This window comes from Coloeus monedula (genome assembly GCF_965178545.1).
Source record: "Coloeus monedula genome assembly, chromosome: 3".
NCBI lineage: Eukaryota > Metazoa > Chordata > Aves > Passeriformes > Corvidae > Coloeus > Coloeus monedula.
The window spans coordinates 45,097,082-45,115,345 of NC_138783.1; the positions used below are offsets into that span (position 1 = coordinate 45,097,082).

Consider the following 18,264-nt stretch of genomic DNA (forward strand, 5'->3'; position numbering starts at 1 on the left):
GTTTGAGATACTTTTTAAAGAAAAAACAGCACTGGCTGTTGCAGATAAGGGGTGATGCAATTTAACATGCTGGGATTATGAGCACAGAAAGAAGAAAGCTTATAAAGATGCTTCTTACTAACCTGAAAGAATAATCAACTTGAAAAGATTTAAGAATAAGCAAAACATGAGTAACTGGATTGGAGTAGGAAGAAGGAGAATGGAAGGAGATAGTAACCTAATATGAGGAAATACTAGGATAAACTGAGGTTGTATGAAAGTTGGATTGAATAATAATAAAAGGTTCTTAAAGTGAAGACAGGGAAGGATGGATGTATACAGCTTCTCTTTACACAGAGAGGGTCAGGTCTACTTTAACAGTAATCCAAGCAGAACCCAGAATTAGGATACATTGCATCTGTTTTCCTAAAAATAATGATGTTTATTATGAATCCAGAGACAGTAGGTGATAGCAGTGTGGGTATGGAAGAGGTTTTGCATGCAAATCAGTACAGAGGGAGATACAGCAGAACCATCTGGGTGGAACATAGCTCCAGAAATCTTCTGAGATGTAGCTTCGATGCTACAGGCCTGTTGTTATTCTTCTCTAAAACAGGTAACAGTTGAAGTTACTACAAGATGAGAGAACAGCAAGTCTTGCATGTTCCTTGAAGGACAAAGGTAGATTAGTAAGGACAGCCTTTCAGAGGTAAAAAAACTAACTGCTTTTAGGATGGAACAGTTACTTTCTATAAAAGATACTATTCCCTGTGGTAAAAAGGGACTGGTGTTGAGGACTCAGGATTGTTGGTGCTGCTTCAGCATTCCTTTTTACGCAGCTACGCAGTTTAGAAATGTTCTGAACTTCCTGTCATTCAGGTAGGTGGTGCTGGTAGAATAGGATTGTGTTCTTAGTATCTTGCTTGCACTGTGTCTGCAGTCAGTCAAGTGAAGCAGGTTTTCTGCTGTGGACAACTCTGCAGGGCTGAACCTGCTAGTTTTTGGATCTTCCAAGAGAAAGGAAGTTCTCCTAACCTGGAGCTTCCCTGAGGTACAGGTTTTGAGGAACTGCCTGGGTGTTGTCTTGTCAGCAGTATTCTCTTGCATGTGTTTAGATGTTGTCTTCTCTCTTCCATTTATGTGGGGAACCAAAATTCAGGGGTCTTAAGGGATAGGTTTTGTGTTGGGTTTTGCTTGGAAGCCAGAATTCTAATAGCATAATTAAGGATATGTTAAGATAGCAGATACTCACCTACATGTTTTTTGTTTGCTTCAGATTTTGAGTTGGAGATACTTCTGAAAATGGTCCTTAGGGGTCTTTCTGAGACAGCCAGCTTGTGGGATGATGTTAGAACTTTGAAAAAGACTGTAATTAAAGACTGGTGTAGCTTGAGCCAAATAAACTGTGCTTTTACTTTTCTTGAAAGTAAGAGCTGTTTTCTCTCAGAGTTACTTTAAAGCAGTAGAGGTTTCCATCTGATCACACTGTAACTTGGGGGTCTGGTGCTGTATCAGAAATCTTGAGGGACTTAGGATTTTACTCGGATCCTTTAGTTCGAAATGTTGGGACTGTCAGCTGTTTGTTTTAGGCAGTGCTTATACTCATGAACCCCAAGTCCCCAGGGGAGTTAGGTTGAACAAACCCTTAGGATCTTAGTGTTGATATTAGAAAGGTCAGACAACCAGTGCTTTTTGTATTACTCATCCAGAATGTGCTGTAAATCAAAGCTCACTTCATGGTCACATCTACAAGGCTAGCATGGGTGTTACTGTTAATGTTGATTCTGGATTTCTCTTGAGCAAAAGAAGACCAAGTTGTTTGAGCTTAGAATCTGTTTTGCCAAAGGCAAATAACTTTTTCCTTACAAAGAAAGTCTTACTCTTTTAGTCCAAACCCATAGCATTGTAATAAAAATGTATATCTTGGATTGCAGACTACTAAGGACCTAAGAAAGGCATTTTGGTTGCTCTTTGTTTGAAGTCACAAGATCTTGAAGCTAAACTAAATTTTCCCTGGCCCTATAGATTAAGTTACCTATAACAAACACATAAAAGAGTTTCAGACAAATCTGTAGATTTTTGCTCATGATGTTGCAAAAGAAAGTCTTTGGACTTCTGCTTTAGCACTCTTCAGGGTTATAACAATCTACCGTCAACATCTGAAGTTTTATAAAAATGGATTTTTTTATCTTCTGTAGAGGCCTCCTTCAGCAAGAAGCCCTGCAGTCAGTGATCTATAAAAAAAGCCACATCTTTTCCAAGCATTTAGGTCTTAAGGGCTGGAATTTTTGACTTTTTGTTTCCCCTTACTTAATGTTCACTGATCATTATTTTCCATGAGTTACAGAGATGTGGGAGATATTTGACTGTAGTGTGGAAAATTTCTTACCTGATAACTTTTTTTAATAAAACAGCAGCATCATCTTCAAGTTTACTTCCTGTAGTTCAGCAGCCAAGAAGAATGTAATTTTTGTCCATTCCTTTTTGTAAACTATTTAGCCAAGTGGACATAGGTTGCCTGGTTGGTAGTAGAGGAGTACTACTAGTCTGTAGTCTTGAAAGGGTGATGCAGTGTTGGGTGGCTTTTCTAAGAGACAGCTGAAGAGGAGGATACATTGTGGTACTAAGATATCTCTGGATTTTAAAGAAGTGGGAAGAATATGATGCTCCATGCAATAATGAGAGATACAGCCAGCAGGAAAAAATACTGGCAAGAAGTTTTGCTTTTAATTGGTACTTTTAACTAATAGCTTGCACACACTGTTATCTTTAGGATTATTTCCTTCAAAGCAATGTATTTAAAGTCCAAATCAGTTGCACTGTAAGGATAGTTGCTGGATATGCCAGTTTCCATCTGTGCTAGTAATTTTCTTTACTCTGTTGTTAGAGAACCAGATATAGAATTTAAAAGAAAAAACCCAAAGAACAAACAAAAAAACCACCCCAACAAAACCAATTTAAAACTGATTAGCTACAGTGTCTTATTTGTGCAATATTCTATAATTGTCTTGTTTTGACATTACTAACAAATTGCTTGTTGCATTGCAAGGTAAAGTTCCTCAATAACCTTTTGTTTTTGGAAGATTCAGTCTGCTGCATCTTCCATTTGCGTTCATGTGCCTTTAGTGATTTAAAAATAGTATCTCAGTTTCCCACATATGAATTCTTCTCTAATAGACAACAGCAGAAGTCACATAATTGAAATTACTGAATATATTACAGTATTTTTATATTCTGTATGGCAGAGGAAGTACAGCATATATGTTCCATACTGACTTTCATAACTTATCAGCAGTACAGAAGTCTGCATCTGTTAGATTATATATATATGCCCCAGCAGAGTGGACACTTGGAAGACTTGAGTTTTGGTCTTGGGTGATACTGTGATATTTGGTAGATCATAAAAACAGGTGCAGTACCTTAGATTAAAGGTCTGTGTAAATGTTATCTTGTCCCTCCAGTGTTTGATACAGACAGTTATTTCATCTTCTCATTCCGTTCTCTCCTGTAAAATTAGGACAGTTACAGGGGTGTGTAGTATATGATCTAAGCCTCAGCTGAATAGGCGCTGGATTTGAGGTAGTTTAAATACAATATATTCTGAAATTGTCTATATAATAGCTACAATATTAGCCTTTTAATGCATTTAATATGTTAGAATGTCTTTTCTAAATTGCTTGAGGGACGATCAGATCATGGAAGAATATAGCTGTCATTATGGCAACCTTGAAATTATGACTGCATAGTAAATGAAAAAAACAAAAAACCCCACCCCAAAACAACCAAAAAACCACACCAACACAAAACAACAGCCAACCAAAACCAAAATAACGAACACCTCCACCCCACCCCAATGCGAAAAAAAAGAAGATAATTTACATACAAACTCTTCACAAATTTCATGTGTAATTTCCTGTCATTGCATAATTCTCACTACTGACCATTGCTTGCTTTATAGTTACATTTTTAAAGAAATGCCTCAGTTCTTAGGTCATCTTGTACATTTTAGTGTTCTTAAATATTAATGAGTTAAGTGGTTTGTTGCATTCATATAAATAAGGGTAGTCATAAAATTAAGTTGATACATGAAGATAGGTATTCTTTAGTAGATATTGTTGTCTGGATCTCTAGCATTTTGAGAATGTGTAATTGAGCAATGTAACTCCAAGTCAATGCTTTTGCATGGGTCTGTATTAAAAGAAAATTATGTATTTTTTTCCTGACTGTTTATTCAGGGATTTGATAAACAAAGATTCAGCGTAGGGTTTTTGAAAAAGATGCAGGCATCACAGGAAACCATAGAATTGTGTAGGGAAGGTATTTGGGTAAAAATGTCTTGAAATGTAGTCTAACTGTGCAACCTGAATTTGTCTGAAGCCCCAGTTGTTAGCTGTTGTTGTTGTATTCATTTAATTTTCGATTTAACTCTTAACTGTGATATCTCTCTGTAAAAATTACTTTGTTCCTAATGTTTAAAATCTGTTTCCAGGCTGCAAGCTGCTATATAAACAAGACTTTGCAAGACGGTTAGGACTGAGATGTGTTACTTGTAATTACTGCTCACAGCTGTGCAAAAAGGGAGCAACTAAGGAACTTGATGGTGTAGTGAGAGATTTCTGCAGTGAAGAGTGCTGTAAAAAATTTCAGGACTGGTACTACAAGGCAAGTAACTCAGAATTTTTGACGAGAGCTCCACAATTAAAAAAACCGAAAATGCACATGTGAGGATATCTCAAGGACTGTGCAGCAAATATGGCTTACTTCAGCAAAGCATTTGCTATAGAATAAGCAAATGTATTAATTTCATCACTTGAGTTTCTGTAGATCTTAGAGTAGCATTTCTGTCATCTGATATTATTAATTCGTTTGGCAAGGAAGTCTTGAGTTAGAGAAAAACAAGCAATTACTATGTATATTTGTTACTTTACAATTCCAATTTTTTCTCAGTTAATACCACATTTTTCTTGTCAAAACTTCTTAAATGTGTATTCAGAATGTTGAAAACACTGTTAGTAGCATCTGGATACCTTGAGTTCACTGACGTTAGTGGAGTTTTTCTTGCTCCTGTTTTTGCCTCCTTTTTTGCCTCTTCCCTTCTCCCACAGTTTGAACTGCAGAGGCTTTGATTGTTCAGTATTTCCCAATGGAAAGGATGCCAAAGGAAAAAGAAGGACCAAATGGATTTCTAATAAAAGTTTAAGTCAAACAGATGGCATCTATTTCTGGGTCTCTGGAAGCTTAACTGCTTTGTGAAGCACAACCAGCAAAGACTTCACTATAAGAGGTTTTTTGTTTACATTTTTTGAAAGGAAAAGATGAAATTGGACTGGGTTTAACCTGCGATTAATGCCATGGATAAAATATTTGATCTCTGGTGTGAACGTCCTGGAAAGCTACACTGATAATTTCAAAACAAGAACTACACTGTGGATGCAATTGCAAAAAAAAGACAGTACAAAATTCATCACCACCAAAACTCTGCACACAGCCTGGAAGGCAGTAAAAAGCTTGAAATGTTAGAGGGCTAGATACAAGTCCTGTAATTCAAGATGATCTACCTACCGTAAAAGAACTGAATATGAAGACAGATATTTTGGAATGTCTCGTTCCAGAAATGTTACAGCCAAACATTGTAAATTCTTTATTTTGAATAATGTATGTAGGGTCCTGTTAGACATTCCTAAAAGAAAACTACTGAAGATCACAGTGTGTTTCTTTTGTGTCACATGAAAACAGGGTGACAAAGCTTGGCTGCAAAGTTCTTAACTAAAATATTAACTTCATACAATAATATTTTATCTATCTATATGCCTTAAAACTTAGAGTGTGGGATGAAATTTATCCCTGTGAAAAAAGTGCCTTCTGATAGAGAACTTAAAATCTTTGGTGTGCTTTAGAAATCTTTTGGTGATTCAGCAAAGAATGTAGTCTGGAGGTGTGCATAGCAAACTACTTTCATGTACCTAAGCTTCTGTGGAAGCTTGTACTGTGATTCAGCTTTGAGAACCACTTGAAAAATCAGACTTCAGATTATCCTGATTCATGGGATAAGATAATAACTGGCCTGTGAAGTCTCCTTAAATGCTGTTGGTACTGTGTTACAGGAAAATTAGATCTGATGTCATAAAAAGGCAATTTAAACAGATTTGCTGGAAACTATTGACTTTTGATACTTTTGATGATGCTGAAATGTTAGATATTTCTACTTTTTGAACCTTACACTTGCTAGTGGAACTAGTGTTCCTTTATGAAGAATTGTTGATTGTAATTTTTTTCAAGTGCTTCTTAAAGCTTTAATGTAATTGAGTTTTGTTTATAAAAGCTTGAGATTTATTACATGGGAAAGACATAGAATAGGTTTTGGGAAATTGTCTTTTGCTAAAATTCTCTTTTTTATTTCTTTACATCCTTGCTGGTTACTTCTCCCACTTCATAAAAGTCAGTCCAGATACCTTAGATTTGGTAGTGCATTGTTAGCTCATATTCTTACCTAGCCAAAACAGACAATGATCAAAACATAGACAAAATAGATAAGGACCATTCTCTGAATTTGTACTTCATTAGCTGTTTTGTCTGTTAGCTTCTTAAAAGAATAGTTACATATGTATGAGCTTTGTCTCATTTATGCAATGTTCAGTGTTACTTTGGAGTTTCAATGAATGTATACATTAAGAGAAATAAGTAGTAATAACCTAGCAATGTTTTAACATCATCATTGTGTTCATTAAACAAGTGTTTGTCTCCATCTTCTTTGTCTACTTTTTTTTATGGACACATCTTTCTCATGTAGTGTTATCTGAAAAACATTGTAACCTTTTAAAATAATCAAATATTATGGGAGCTCTTCCCTGAATGCCAAAATTCACTTCTCAGAAAGTCGAAAGAAGTTAGCAATGGTAGAAGCAACAACTTATCTAGAAGTATTGAAAGTTCATTAGACTTACTTAGATAAGAGTCCTTTAAATCTTAATAGGAGGCAGTGGAATGTAAAAGAACAGTTTTAGTCCTGATCGTCTGTTGGGCAACCGCTGCAGTTGGTGCCAAGTTCTGAGGAAATTTCTGCTCCAAGGGGTCCATGCACCTCTGAGACAAGAGGCAAAATTTTGGGTGTCTTGAGGTTAGCTCCCTGAGTTTTTAGTGCTCCTCCTGTAAACTTGCATGCAGTGGTTTGAATGTTAATCCAGAAAATGCCTGGGAAATGTCAGTATAAATCTTCTAGTAGCTTGATGTTTGATGAGAGTTTGAATTGTTTGACGTTATATTAGAGCATTGAAATTACCTTGAAAAAGAGTATACAGTTCTGAGAACAGCACAGAAATCTGTTTCTTTAAATATACATTGAGAAATATTGATGACAGTACTACAGCTGAAGTGCACCCAGGTCATTTGAGGCTACAGTGGAGAATTGATTAGACTCGGCATGTGCAGTGATGACTCTCTATTCAGTGGCGGTCAGGTGTCTTCAGCAAAGACTAAGGAGGAGGTGGGGAACTACAGTCTGAGGCAAAGAAAAATTATCATGGCTGGTGAGCTCAGCAATAATTGCCAGCAGTGGTAAAATTTGAAAGTGCAGCCAGCATTAATCAAAATGGTAAAGACAGCAAGACAGCCTTGTGGAATTTCTCTTGTCGGAATTCAGCCGTTCTCTAGTTAGCCATCTCAGCCTCCAGTAAGTACTCTTTTCAGAACAGTTGGTCTCCTTTCTCTTATAATGACTCGCTTTCTGGGAACAGCCTTTGTTTCCTATTTACTGTAATTGAAACTGGAATAGACAGCTAAGATTGAGTCAAGTTAATAGCAGTCCAAAGCCATTGGAAAACATAAGGAACAGGTGATGGAAGGATTAAAAATGTAAACAAAAGCCCCACATATGAAAATTTTGTTCTTTAACCCAAATTTGGGGCAAACATTAGTGATTTATACTAATCGCCGTGCCCGTTTGAACATGTTGAAGTAATAGCAAAAGAAATGTACCAAAAAGTAGTGCTGAGTGGCAAAGGACTTCTGTGCAGTGCAAGCACAGCAAGCAGAGATGGGCTTTCTGGAACACAGAGACAAGCAGACTTGAAGGCAGATATTTTGTAGATTCAATTAACATTTAGTGCCAGTATCCCAGAAAGACAAATGAAAAGAGGAAGGAGGGCGGGAGGGAAGGAAAGGAAGGAAGGATCATGTCACAAAAATCATTAATTCATTTTCACTTTCTATAAATTTGATGGTCAGGGAAGTGGGTGAGTAAGAAGGTAGCAGGAAATTTCAGTGCATGGAAGGGTATATAACATTGACTCTAAGCATCATTATGAAAACAGTAGAATTAAAGTGTAGCAAATGTAGAGGTGAGAAGTGAAGCGTCACTATAGAAGAATCTCAGGCTTCCTGAGGAATAGTAATTTCCATGTGGAAGCAAACCAATTTTTTTTTTTCACCTAAATAACTTAGTAGAAGCCCAGGAAAGACAATAATATACTTATTCAAGAGCCTAAATGTAAAAGCAAACCAGGGGAGGGAGAGAACAGTTGCAGGAATCAGAGAATCACAGAATAGTTGGGTTGGAAGGGATCTTAAAAGGCTGCCTAATCCCAACACCTCTGCAGTGAGCAGGGACATCTTCAATGAGATCAGGTTCCTTGGAGTCCCATCCAACCTCACCTTAAAAGCTTCCCTATCTATAACCTCTCTGGGCAACATGTTCCAGTGTTTCACCCTCATTCTAAAAAAACTTCTTTCTTCTATCTAATCTATGTTGACCCTCCAATTTAAAACCATTTCTCCTTGTCCTATCACAACAGGCCCTGCTGTAGGAAGGCTGTAGTTGCTGGATTTGACAAGATTTGACCCCTTTTTCTTTCTTTGAAGGAGAGAAAAATGAGCAGAAAGTGGTGCTTTGATAGTCAAGCAGCGTGCAGCAGGTCAGAATAGATGGGCTTTTCTGTACGTGAGTCAGCTGTCGTTCTTAATCAGTGTTAGGTGGGTTTGAGATTTAAATTTAGAGTGAATTATACTTCTTTTTTTCTACTGATATTTCAGTCTTTTGGTGGCTTTGGAAGTTGCATTTGCCTTAAAGGTGTGAATTCACAGCTTTCCTGAACTGATTAAATCTAGACTATTTTGGCAACACTCTACATTTTATCTTCTTCCTTTCCAAGAATACAACTTACTTGCTCTTTTGTCCCACTGAGATGATCTGCAAAAGGATCAGCATCAGTGGAAAGTCCAAGTGACAAGTATAACAAAAATTGGGGATAAAGCGGTGCTGTAAGGTCTCTGACCTTGTGTGCCTTACAGGTACATAAGTGCTGCTGCTACCTGCACAGAAAAGAGGGAGGAGAATTACCTGCTCTTCCAGGGCCACCTGGTGCTTAGTGTGAGGTGATCTTGAAGCTGCAGCTTTAATTGCTCCCAATTTAAAGCTGGTTATACTGTTAGAGACAAGTCTCTCTATGTATCATCTTTAAATACTTGAAAATTACAACTGAGAGTTTAATTTCTTACACTGCCGGAGGATGGCACACTGTTCAAATACAGAGAAGGAACTAAACATTGAATTATTTTTAAAATTTGAACTAATTGGCCTGTTCATACTTTTCTGGAGTCACAAAAACTACAGTTGGACTTTGTTTTGTTTTTTGTTGTTTTTTAAGCCATCAGAGCCTTGTGCATAACTGCAATGTTGTGTATGGTTTTATGTATTAATGTTTTATGTTGCATATATTATAACTTCCCTCTTTCTCTCCTGGCTGTATTACTAGCTGGCTTACTTTGGATTCCTGAGCATCTTTAAAGCTTTCAATTTTTTAAGGTCTGCTTTAGGATGGAGGTTGCAAACAATACCGAGGCGAGCTGTAGTGCAAACCATTATTTGCTTACTTAAAGATGTGAAATTGAGGCTACTACTGTTCAGATAATAATTTACAGCATGGAAGATAAAGTGCAGTAGAATCTATTTTGGAGAAAAACAATGTCTGTCTTAGTGATGCCTCATGAAAATAATATGCAAGCTGATGAAAGATATATTACTTAAACATTAGAGTTTCAAGTTACATGCTAACTAAATTTTTGGGAGTCCTCTTTTTTTGAGAGGAATTGATGTTTATAAATCATAGAGAAACTTGGATGAACTAAAGAATTGGAATCTAAAATTGGTGCCAAACTACTAAAATAACAGAAATATAACAAATATTTACGATGATTTGATACCTAGAGAAGTGATTCTTTTGGTGACTTTTTAAACTTTTTAAAACTTTGGATTTTTTTTTTAAACAAAACCTGCCAGATTTTGGAAGGAGAAAAAACAACTTGTATTTACCCTCGGTTCAATAAAATCATTAAAGAGTCTGTCACTTTCTGCTCTTGTTTTGCAGAAGGCTTCAATCAAATTAATTAAAATTGATGCACAAAATTCTTTTTTTGATGACTGTTTAGAAATGAGGGTTTTGTTTTTTTTTTTACATAGTGACAAATTAATAGAACAAAGCAGATTTATTCTGGGTGCTAACCCCCAGCAAACAATTGGAGAAAAGGTAGCTTAACTATTGTACATGAGTGAGGCTTAACTGTGGAGTGGTACTTAATCCTCAGTACTCTTAAAAATGTAGCCTTTTAAAATATAAAAATAATTTTTTCCCAAGGCCTGTTTAAAAACGTGCAACTCTTCCTTTGCATTAAGGCTGTACGGTGTGACTGTTGTAAGTCTCAAGGAGCCCTCAAAGAGAAGGTGCAGTGGCGCGGCGAGATGAAACATTTCTGCGATCAGCACTGCTTGCTCCGCTTCTACTGTCAGCAGAACGAACCCAATCTGGCCACCCAGAAAGGACCTGAGAACCTGCACTATGGTATGTGCTGCTTTAGGGCTGAGAAGTGTCAAAGCAGATGCTTCATTTAAAGGAAAAATTGAAAGCTGCATGGATTATTTATTTGTCATAATAAACTGCATTAGAGATTATCCTTTTCTGTGTTATCATCAGAGGCAGCATTGAGCTATTCTGCGTTAAGTGTAATTTTAGTGCTGTATCATCATGGGAACAGAAGATGTTTTCCTCTTTCGCTGTCCTCCAGTTTGTCATTACTTGCTCTGTGGAAACACTTCTCAAAATGCCTTTTGGTCACAGAGAACAGATAAATGGACTAGGAATTTAAAAAAATAAATACATTAAAGGAAATTAAAGGAAATAAGTGAAATGGAAATGGAATGAGAATAGAATGAAAATATCTAGATAAGAGGAATACATTGCTTTTTTTTCCTTTCTGTTGGCAATAGGTACTGTGTAAATTTGCTGATGGGCACTGAATACGTGTTTGTGTGGTTTAAATGGCACATCAGGCAAAGTTCAAATAAACCAGCTTTTAAATTAATGCAATTATGGCAACTCAGCTTCTTTGTATAGTCTTTTTATACCTGAACATTTTAGTGTTTACTTTTCTGAAAGAGGCTGTATTCGCATCTGGCTAGAGCATTGATTTAGCATTTGCCTTTGTGTAAGGCTCAATACTAAAGTAGGAAGATGTCCATGAAGGAAAAGTTTTGTGTGCACTTCTCACCTGCAGTATGATACTAATGAGTTCTCTTGATTTAATCTTACATTGGTGACAGGTGTTGTCTTGAGTTGCTTACTGAAATTTGCTTTGATTTTGAAAAAGGGAAAAAAAATTCTAAAAGTGTTTCCTTGTACTTTTAGATCAGGGCTGTCAAACCCCCCGGACAAAAATAACAGTAAGTACATATATTTAACACACTCACATATCTAGCTCTATCTCTCTCTCTCTTTCTCTTTCTCTATATATATATACCAAACATAATTAGATGTACTTAGAATGTGACATCCCATTGAATTAGAGGGATGCCATTAAAAACCAAAAATTACTGGTTTTGAATGATCCAAAGCTAAATTTATGAAGCTGTTTAGTCTTTTTCACATGTAGTTGAAATAAAAATTTCAAATATTCATACTTACTTTTCAGTGTCTTCTTGAATCATCAGCCATGTGTTCTACATCTGCTGTGCATATAAATGTTGCTAAAAGTTAATCAGCAAACCATGTGTCTTATTCACGTTTCAACCTACTACATGTTTAGTCTGATTGGGTGTATTTATTGAGTATAGAAAGGGAAGAGAATTTCACTGTCCAGTTGGAATATTAAGGTGGTAGCTCAGCTTTAAAAAGCTGAAATTAAGTCTTGAGGTCTTAAACTTTATCCTTCCCAAGAGTAGAATTCTCTAGGTGCTCAAGGTCTGATTGACTTTGGTGTAGAGTAGGGAAGCATAACCTTTTGCAGGATTGCTGTCTGGAAGGGTGAGGATCATCAGTGGAGCAGCAGCCTTCATTCTGAGTTTCAGTTTTTCTCAGCATGTCAAAAATACCACTATTAATATTGTTTCCAGTTAGCTTAGTGTATTTTGATTCAAACTTAGTTTTGATTTGATTTGTTTGCTGCATGGAAGGTCTCAGAGACTTGCCTTTTAAATGCAAATAGGCATTAAATATAAATCTTAGATTTAAGTGGAAATTTTTTGGTGACAATATAAATGTATTTATGAAAAACACAGAAAATAAAATTTGGTAGGTAACTAGAAACATCAGACAAGCTAAGCTGTCATGTTAAAAACTTTTAGTATTTTGTGTTTCATGATGTTAATTCAATCCATAAATTTTTAAAGATTGTGTCAAAGCTATGTGTGATAAGGTATTCTTTAATATATTTTAGAGAGTGTACACCTGGTAGAGCATATTGGTGTTCTTGGGACTGGGCTTTCTTTCTGTATCTCAAAGGACATACGGGGCTAGTCTTCCTACATATGACCAAATAAAACCAAGAGTTTGTTTCTCAAAAAAAGGTTCTAAAAGAGTTACTAGGGTACAAAAGCCATGTCTGGAGCAAGAGGGTTTTTTACTTCTTGACTGTAAGGACTCAGTTTGAACATTATGGGGTGTTCCCAGGTATTCTACTGTTGTAGAGACAGCAGGGGGAGCTCGAAGTTCATACTTTAGGTACTAATAAAGTGTTTAGAGAATTTTTATTCAGAAATACGTTAAAAAAAAAAAAAAGATCTTTCAACTATGACATAATTCAAGAAGGTTAGGTCTTGAGCCTAAAGTTTGTTAATGCTGCTCATAACGAACTCTTTTTACAGCTAAAATTACTTTGTGTATTACAAAATTGCTTAAGTGGCACTTTCACTTAAACAAGAATGTACATTTAGAGTACCTTCAATTAAAAAAAAAAAAAAGAGAGGAAAAAAAAGGAAAAGAGCCCGAAGTGCTAGCCCCGAGTAAAGTACAACTCCTGTTATGATCCTGGCAGTGGCAGCTCAATACTAGGAATGTAGAATAGCTTGCAATTACAGAATAGTAGTTGGTGCTGTTGTGTTGTGCTTCTGTGAGCTTCCTCTTCAGTATCTCATTTATGGAAAGTATCAGCTGATACATTAAGTCAAAAACTTTGTGTTGGAATCAGTGTGGTGCAGCATCACCTTCTCTTATTTGCTTGTCTGCAGGGCTCAGCTCCACCACCTTCTCCAACACCTAACAGAGAAATGAAGAACAAGGCAGTTCTTTGCAAGCCTTTGACAATGACGAAAGCCACGTACTGTAAACCTCATATGCAGACAAAATCTTGTCAGACAGGTAACTCCTGAACTGTGCTAGAACTAATTCCTTCATTGCAGCTTTTTCTTAACTGTTACTGTCTTTTAACATATTTCAAATATTCTGATTTTCTTTTTCACTAAATGACAGGTGTAAAACATATTTAAATACCTGGCAGTATTGCCTTTTTCCTTTTTGTTTTAGTAGAAGATGAGTGGAAAAAAGAGTATGTCCCAGTGCCTATTCCTGTACCAGTCTACATTCCGGTGCCTATGAACATGTATAGTCAAAATGTTCCTGTTCCTACCACAGTTCCAGTTCCTGTAAGTGAGACTTCAACTTCATTTTAAAATTGGCATCCCTTCACATGCATGTGTGGGACCACCTTGTGTTGCTGGCTGTTCTCCTTCTGGTCCCTCTAAAGGATTACAGGATGCTGCAGCGCTAATTATTGAAAAAGCATTAGAATCTGACAGTGTCACTTAATTCCCTGATTGTTCTTTAGGACCTGTCTGCCTGCTTCCAGTGTGAAAAATCTTGTGCTGCTGAACTTCCTAGGAACAGTTCTGAGTGATACTTCTGTATTTGCTGAAAATGCTAAATAAGCCTTTAACAGCAAGATTTGTTCTGGTAATAAGGAGCTGAAAAGTTTGTATTGGGGGAGGATGGCAGAGTGGGATAAACAGTAGGAAAAAGGCAAAGGAAAAAAGCCCAAAACCTGAACCTTGTGGCAGCAAAAGAAAATAACCCTTAAGTTTAATTTGTTATCACTTATGTACTTAAGTTTGTCCAAATGGTGAAAAAAAACCCTGATTTCCTAAAATTCCATGTTTCACAAACAAGCTACTAAAACAAATGCTGATTTGTCCAAACTGTTAGTCTGAGGTTATAATCAGACAGGTTGGAAGTTTCCTTACACCATTCTTTCTTTGACCAGCTATATTTTGTCTTTTTTTTTCCCCCTATGTCCTTTCCTGCTTTCCCTTCTGTCCTTAGCTCCTTTATATTGAGTTTTTAACCTGTCAGCATTTTTTGTTAGCTCACACTGGAGTGATTTGTTTCTAATCTGTATCAACTCTGTCTTTCAGACGTGGAGTATAGATTTTTTTTCTTTGTTTGTTGGTTGGTTTGTTGTGGCATTTTTTCTTTTCTAATTATCTCTGCCTCCCTGTCTGCACAGGTGCCAGTTCCAGTTTTTTTGCCCACTACTCTGGATAGCACTGAGAAAATCCTTGCAGCAATAGAAGAGCTGAGGGGAAAAGTGCCCTCAGATCCTCTGGAAGCTGAACTACTGAACTTGTCTGGGGTGGTACCTGAACATGCTGGAAAAGCTGACACTTCCGATGTGGCCAGTGAGTTTCCTGATGAGTTTTTTGACTGTTTGGAGTGCTGGGAGACATGTGTGAAAAGAAGGATTGGGTTTGTTTTTTAATTCTAGGGAAAGTTCTAGTACAACAGTGCTGTCATTGAGGTCTTGTATTAAGTTGCATTGTGCTTTATAACCTCAGATGGCAATTAAGTACCTCACAGCCACTTGCTTATTCCCCTCACACCTGGTGGAGAAGAGACTTGGGAAAAAAATTAAACCTTGTGAGTCAAGAACAGTTTAATAATTGAAACAAAATAAAATATAATACTACTGATACTAGTAAATACAAGTAAAAGAGGGGAGGGAGAGGAATAAAGCACAAGAAAACTAAGTGATGCACCATATAGGTGCTCACCACCCACTGACCCTTGCCCAGCCTGTTCCTGAGCAGCAATTGCTGGTTCCCAGCCAGCTTCCCCCAGTTTATATATAAACTGAGCATGACATTGTGTGGTGTGGGATACCCCTTTGGACACTTCAGCTCAACTCTTCTGGACATGCTCCCGCTCAGCTTCTTGTGCACCTGCTCTCTGGCAAAGTGTGGCAAACTGAAAAGCCTATGATTTAGAGTAAGCACTAGTGAGCACAGCCAACACATTATTCTCGTAATAATTTATATCTGAAGATCAAAAAGTCCCACATACTTTGTAGTTATAGTTTCTCAGTGCCCATGTCTCTTTGCTCTTCTTCCCTGGCTCTGCCTGCCCAAATCTTCAAGTCTCTTCTGTATCTTCCCAGGAAAATTTGCCTTCACTCAGGTGTAATTTGGAAGGTATTTTCCAAGCTCTTTCAACAGATTTCTGCAAGGCTGTTGACAAATTACATGAATTTACACTTTGTGCCTGGTATACAGGAGGCCAGTGGAGCTGCAGTCCCAGGAGGCTTACTGTATTCCAATCTATTGCCATTCTCCTACTAAAACTGCACATTTCTGCTAGCACTGCAAGGTTGTCATTTTCAGTTCCTTGCTCTCTTTTGTGAAGTACAGCTAGCTAAAGGAGCAGATGTATGGGATCAGAGCTTGCTCGCTTGCAGAAGACTGAATGTGGAGAAATCAGTGTTTGCCAGAAGTTGGAGAGAGGTCAAGCTTTGTTTCTCCCTGCCTGCATGCCTTATTTGAGAAACAGATCCTACAAAAGCAAACTTGAAAGTCTGTTCTGTTGTGACAGGATCAGGTAGGAAAATAGATAGTCAGGTTTGTCAAGCTTTTTTGAGTTTTGGGATTGGTTGATATGATCCAGCTTCACCAGTATTTGATTTTCTATATATGTGCTTTCCTGACTCACCTTAATGGAGAATAACGATGGGCTAGTAAGTATCTTTTATGTTTGAAGGAAATCAGATGGGAGAAGTAAATCTGAGATCCCAAGAACAAGAAAATGTAGTGAGCAGAACAATCAGTTTTATAACAACTCAGCTTATAAAGTTATAAATCTGCACCATTTGGCTAACCCATGTGTTGGTTATAATAATGAGGTTTTTTCCTTTTTATTTTTAAACAGGTGGGATAGTTGAGTCAAATCTACTAAACTCAGAAACAGAGTCACGGACAAGCTTGCCTGATGTTCCATATGAGCCAGACCTTGATATTGAAATAGACTTTCCAAGAGGTAATTCTTCTGTGATGTTAGTAAATACTATGACTCTGTGGATAGCCATTGAACCTCGTTTAATCATCCTTTCAGAGGAGCTTTACTTGATTGCAGGATCCACTTGACTGACTGTTAGGTAAAACTTTGCCATGCCTTTGTAAGATGGGGGACTTCTGAATTAGTTCTTCCATCTTTCTAAATACAGTATTTGAAACACTGCAAAGAAAAGGAGAAGTTAACCTTTCACAAAGAACTTGACTGCATCATTTGGGTTGAACATGGATTTAGGAAAGTTATTTTGAAGGCTCAAGGACTTGGATAGCATATGAAGAATGAATGCATTCTTCAATCACCAGGTATTTTCATGGTTTAGAGAACAAATTACTAAAGGGTCAATTTCCCACTCAAGTTTGTTAGAAAATTGCAAGTTGGCATGCTGCACACCGCTTGTGTTTTACCTTTTAATATCTTGTTAATGTCCCTATCTGCATTTGAAACAGTAGCATAATTTGAATTAGGAAAAAAATCACAACTTTGAGACCGTTCTTGAAAGAAACTCTTGATGCTATATAGTACAATTTCTACCACTCTACAGAATGCAGGGGACAGTGTCTGTTTCCTTACACCATACCCTAGTCAATGCAAGATCCAAGAAAGCTTCTGGCTGTAGTTACTGCCCCTCTTGACATAGCTTCTCTCGGGCACACGACTCTCTTACCTCGCCTGGGTAGGTTCTGTAGGAGCTGACAGGCTCCTTTTGTGCTGTGTTGTAGATACCTGCAGTAGATGCCCAGAGTGGGTTTCTCAGTTTGCTTTATGCCTAATTTAAAGAGAAAGCCTGTGGGTTAGTCTGACCTTAGTCTTGGGAATACTATGTTTTTAATGCATACTAGGTTTTTAACCCACTTTATAAGTGAGGCTGGGTACATGAGAAAGAAAAACCATAGAAGAAAAGAAATAAGCAAGTTGGAGTAGTAAGTAGCAGCAGTCTGTAAGAAGCATTGATTACACTGAAGTGCTTCTGAGATAAGATTCTTTGTGGTATCAGGAGAAGTGCTGCTTTTGAGTCTGGGGCCGAGTTCTGAGATCTCTGTAAGTGCTATTTCATCTGCACCAGTTGGAAAGCTGTCCTGAGAAATAAGGTGGTGAAATCAGATTATCAGAAGAACATTCAATTTTGAGTGAAAACATTGTTTGATGGCTAAACAAGGGTTGAACCATCTTCAAGAAAGTAAATAAAAGTGGGACTTGAAACATTAAATCCATTCATATGTTGTCTCATTCCTCAGCGTTGCCTGAAATAGAGTCCTCAATCCTACCCCTGAAATGTTAAATAAACAATATTTGGACGTACTGCCATACATCTGCTTACCAAACTTAACTGTAATATCCATTGTGAGCTAGACCTCTACCACTTCTATAAATATAGAATAAAACCAGTTTATTTGAAGGAGCTTGCCTTCTGATTCTTAATGTTTTAAACCAAGGATAATGTGCTACATGAAATAACAAAACATGAGTAGAAATAATCTAAATACGTGAACAGAACTGCATGTACTAAGTTAACATGTATTTTGTCCAGTCATAGCTGCTCATTCTCACTGTACCTTAAAATTCTTGATACCAAAGACAGCCTGGGCAGAAAACATTATGTAAGAGTCTACAGTAAGAGATACTGCCTTAGCTACTTAAGATAATAGTTGAAATGTTGAGCGTTGTGTCCTCTAACACTTACTTAGAA

At 37.1% G+C, this 18,264-nt stretch overlaps 1 protein-coding gene across 10 annotated transcripts in view; it reads left to right on the forward strand.

The window, feature by feature from the left end:
* ZMYM2 (zinc finger MYM-type containing 2) overlaps positions 1 to 18,264 on the forward strand; it is an 86,117-nt gene that overhangs the window by 54,904 nt on the left and 12,949 nt on the right. For 7 of the 10 annotated variants that reach the window (XM_082278401.1, XM_082278409.1, XM_082278408.1 and 4 more), the window contains 7 exons: positions 4,469 to 4,641; positions 10,646 to 10,811; positions 11,655 to 11,689; positions 13,472 to 13,601; positions 13,767 to 13,885; positions 14,743 to 14,914; positions 16,434 to 16,541. In XM_082278401.1, coding sequence (XP_082134527.1) covers positions 4,469 to 4,641; positions 10,646 to 10,811; positions 11,655 to 11,689; positions 13,472 to 13,601; positions 13,767 to 13,885; positions 14,743 to 14,914; positions 16,434 to 16,541 — 903 coding nt within the window. The remainder of the gene's footprint in view (positions 1 to 4,468; positions 4,642 to 10,645; positions 10,812 to 11,654; positions 11,690 to 13,471; positions 13,602 to 13,766; positions 13,886 to 14,742; positions 14,915 to 16,433; positions 16,542 to 18,264) is intronic. The other 3 variants (XM_082278407.1, XM_082278410.1, XM_082278402.1) reach the window with 1 other exon arrangement.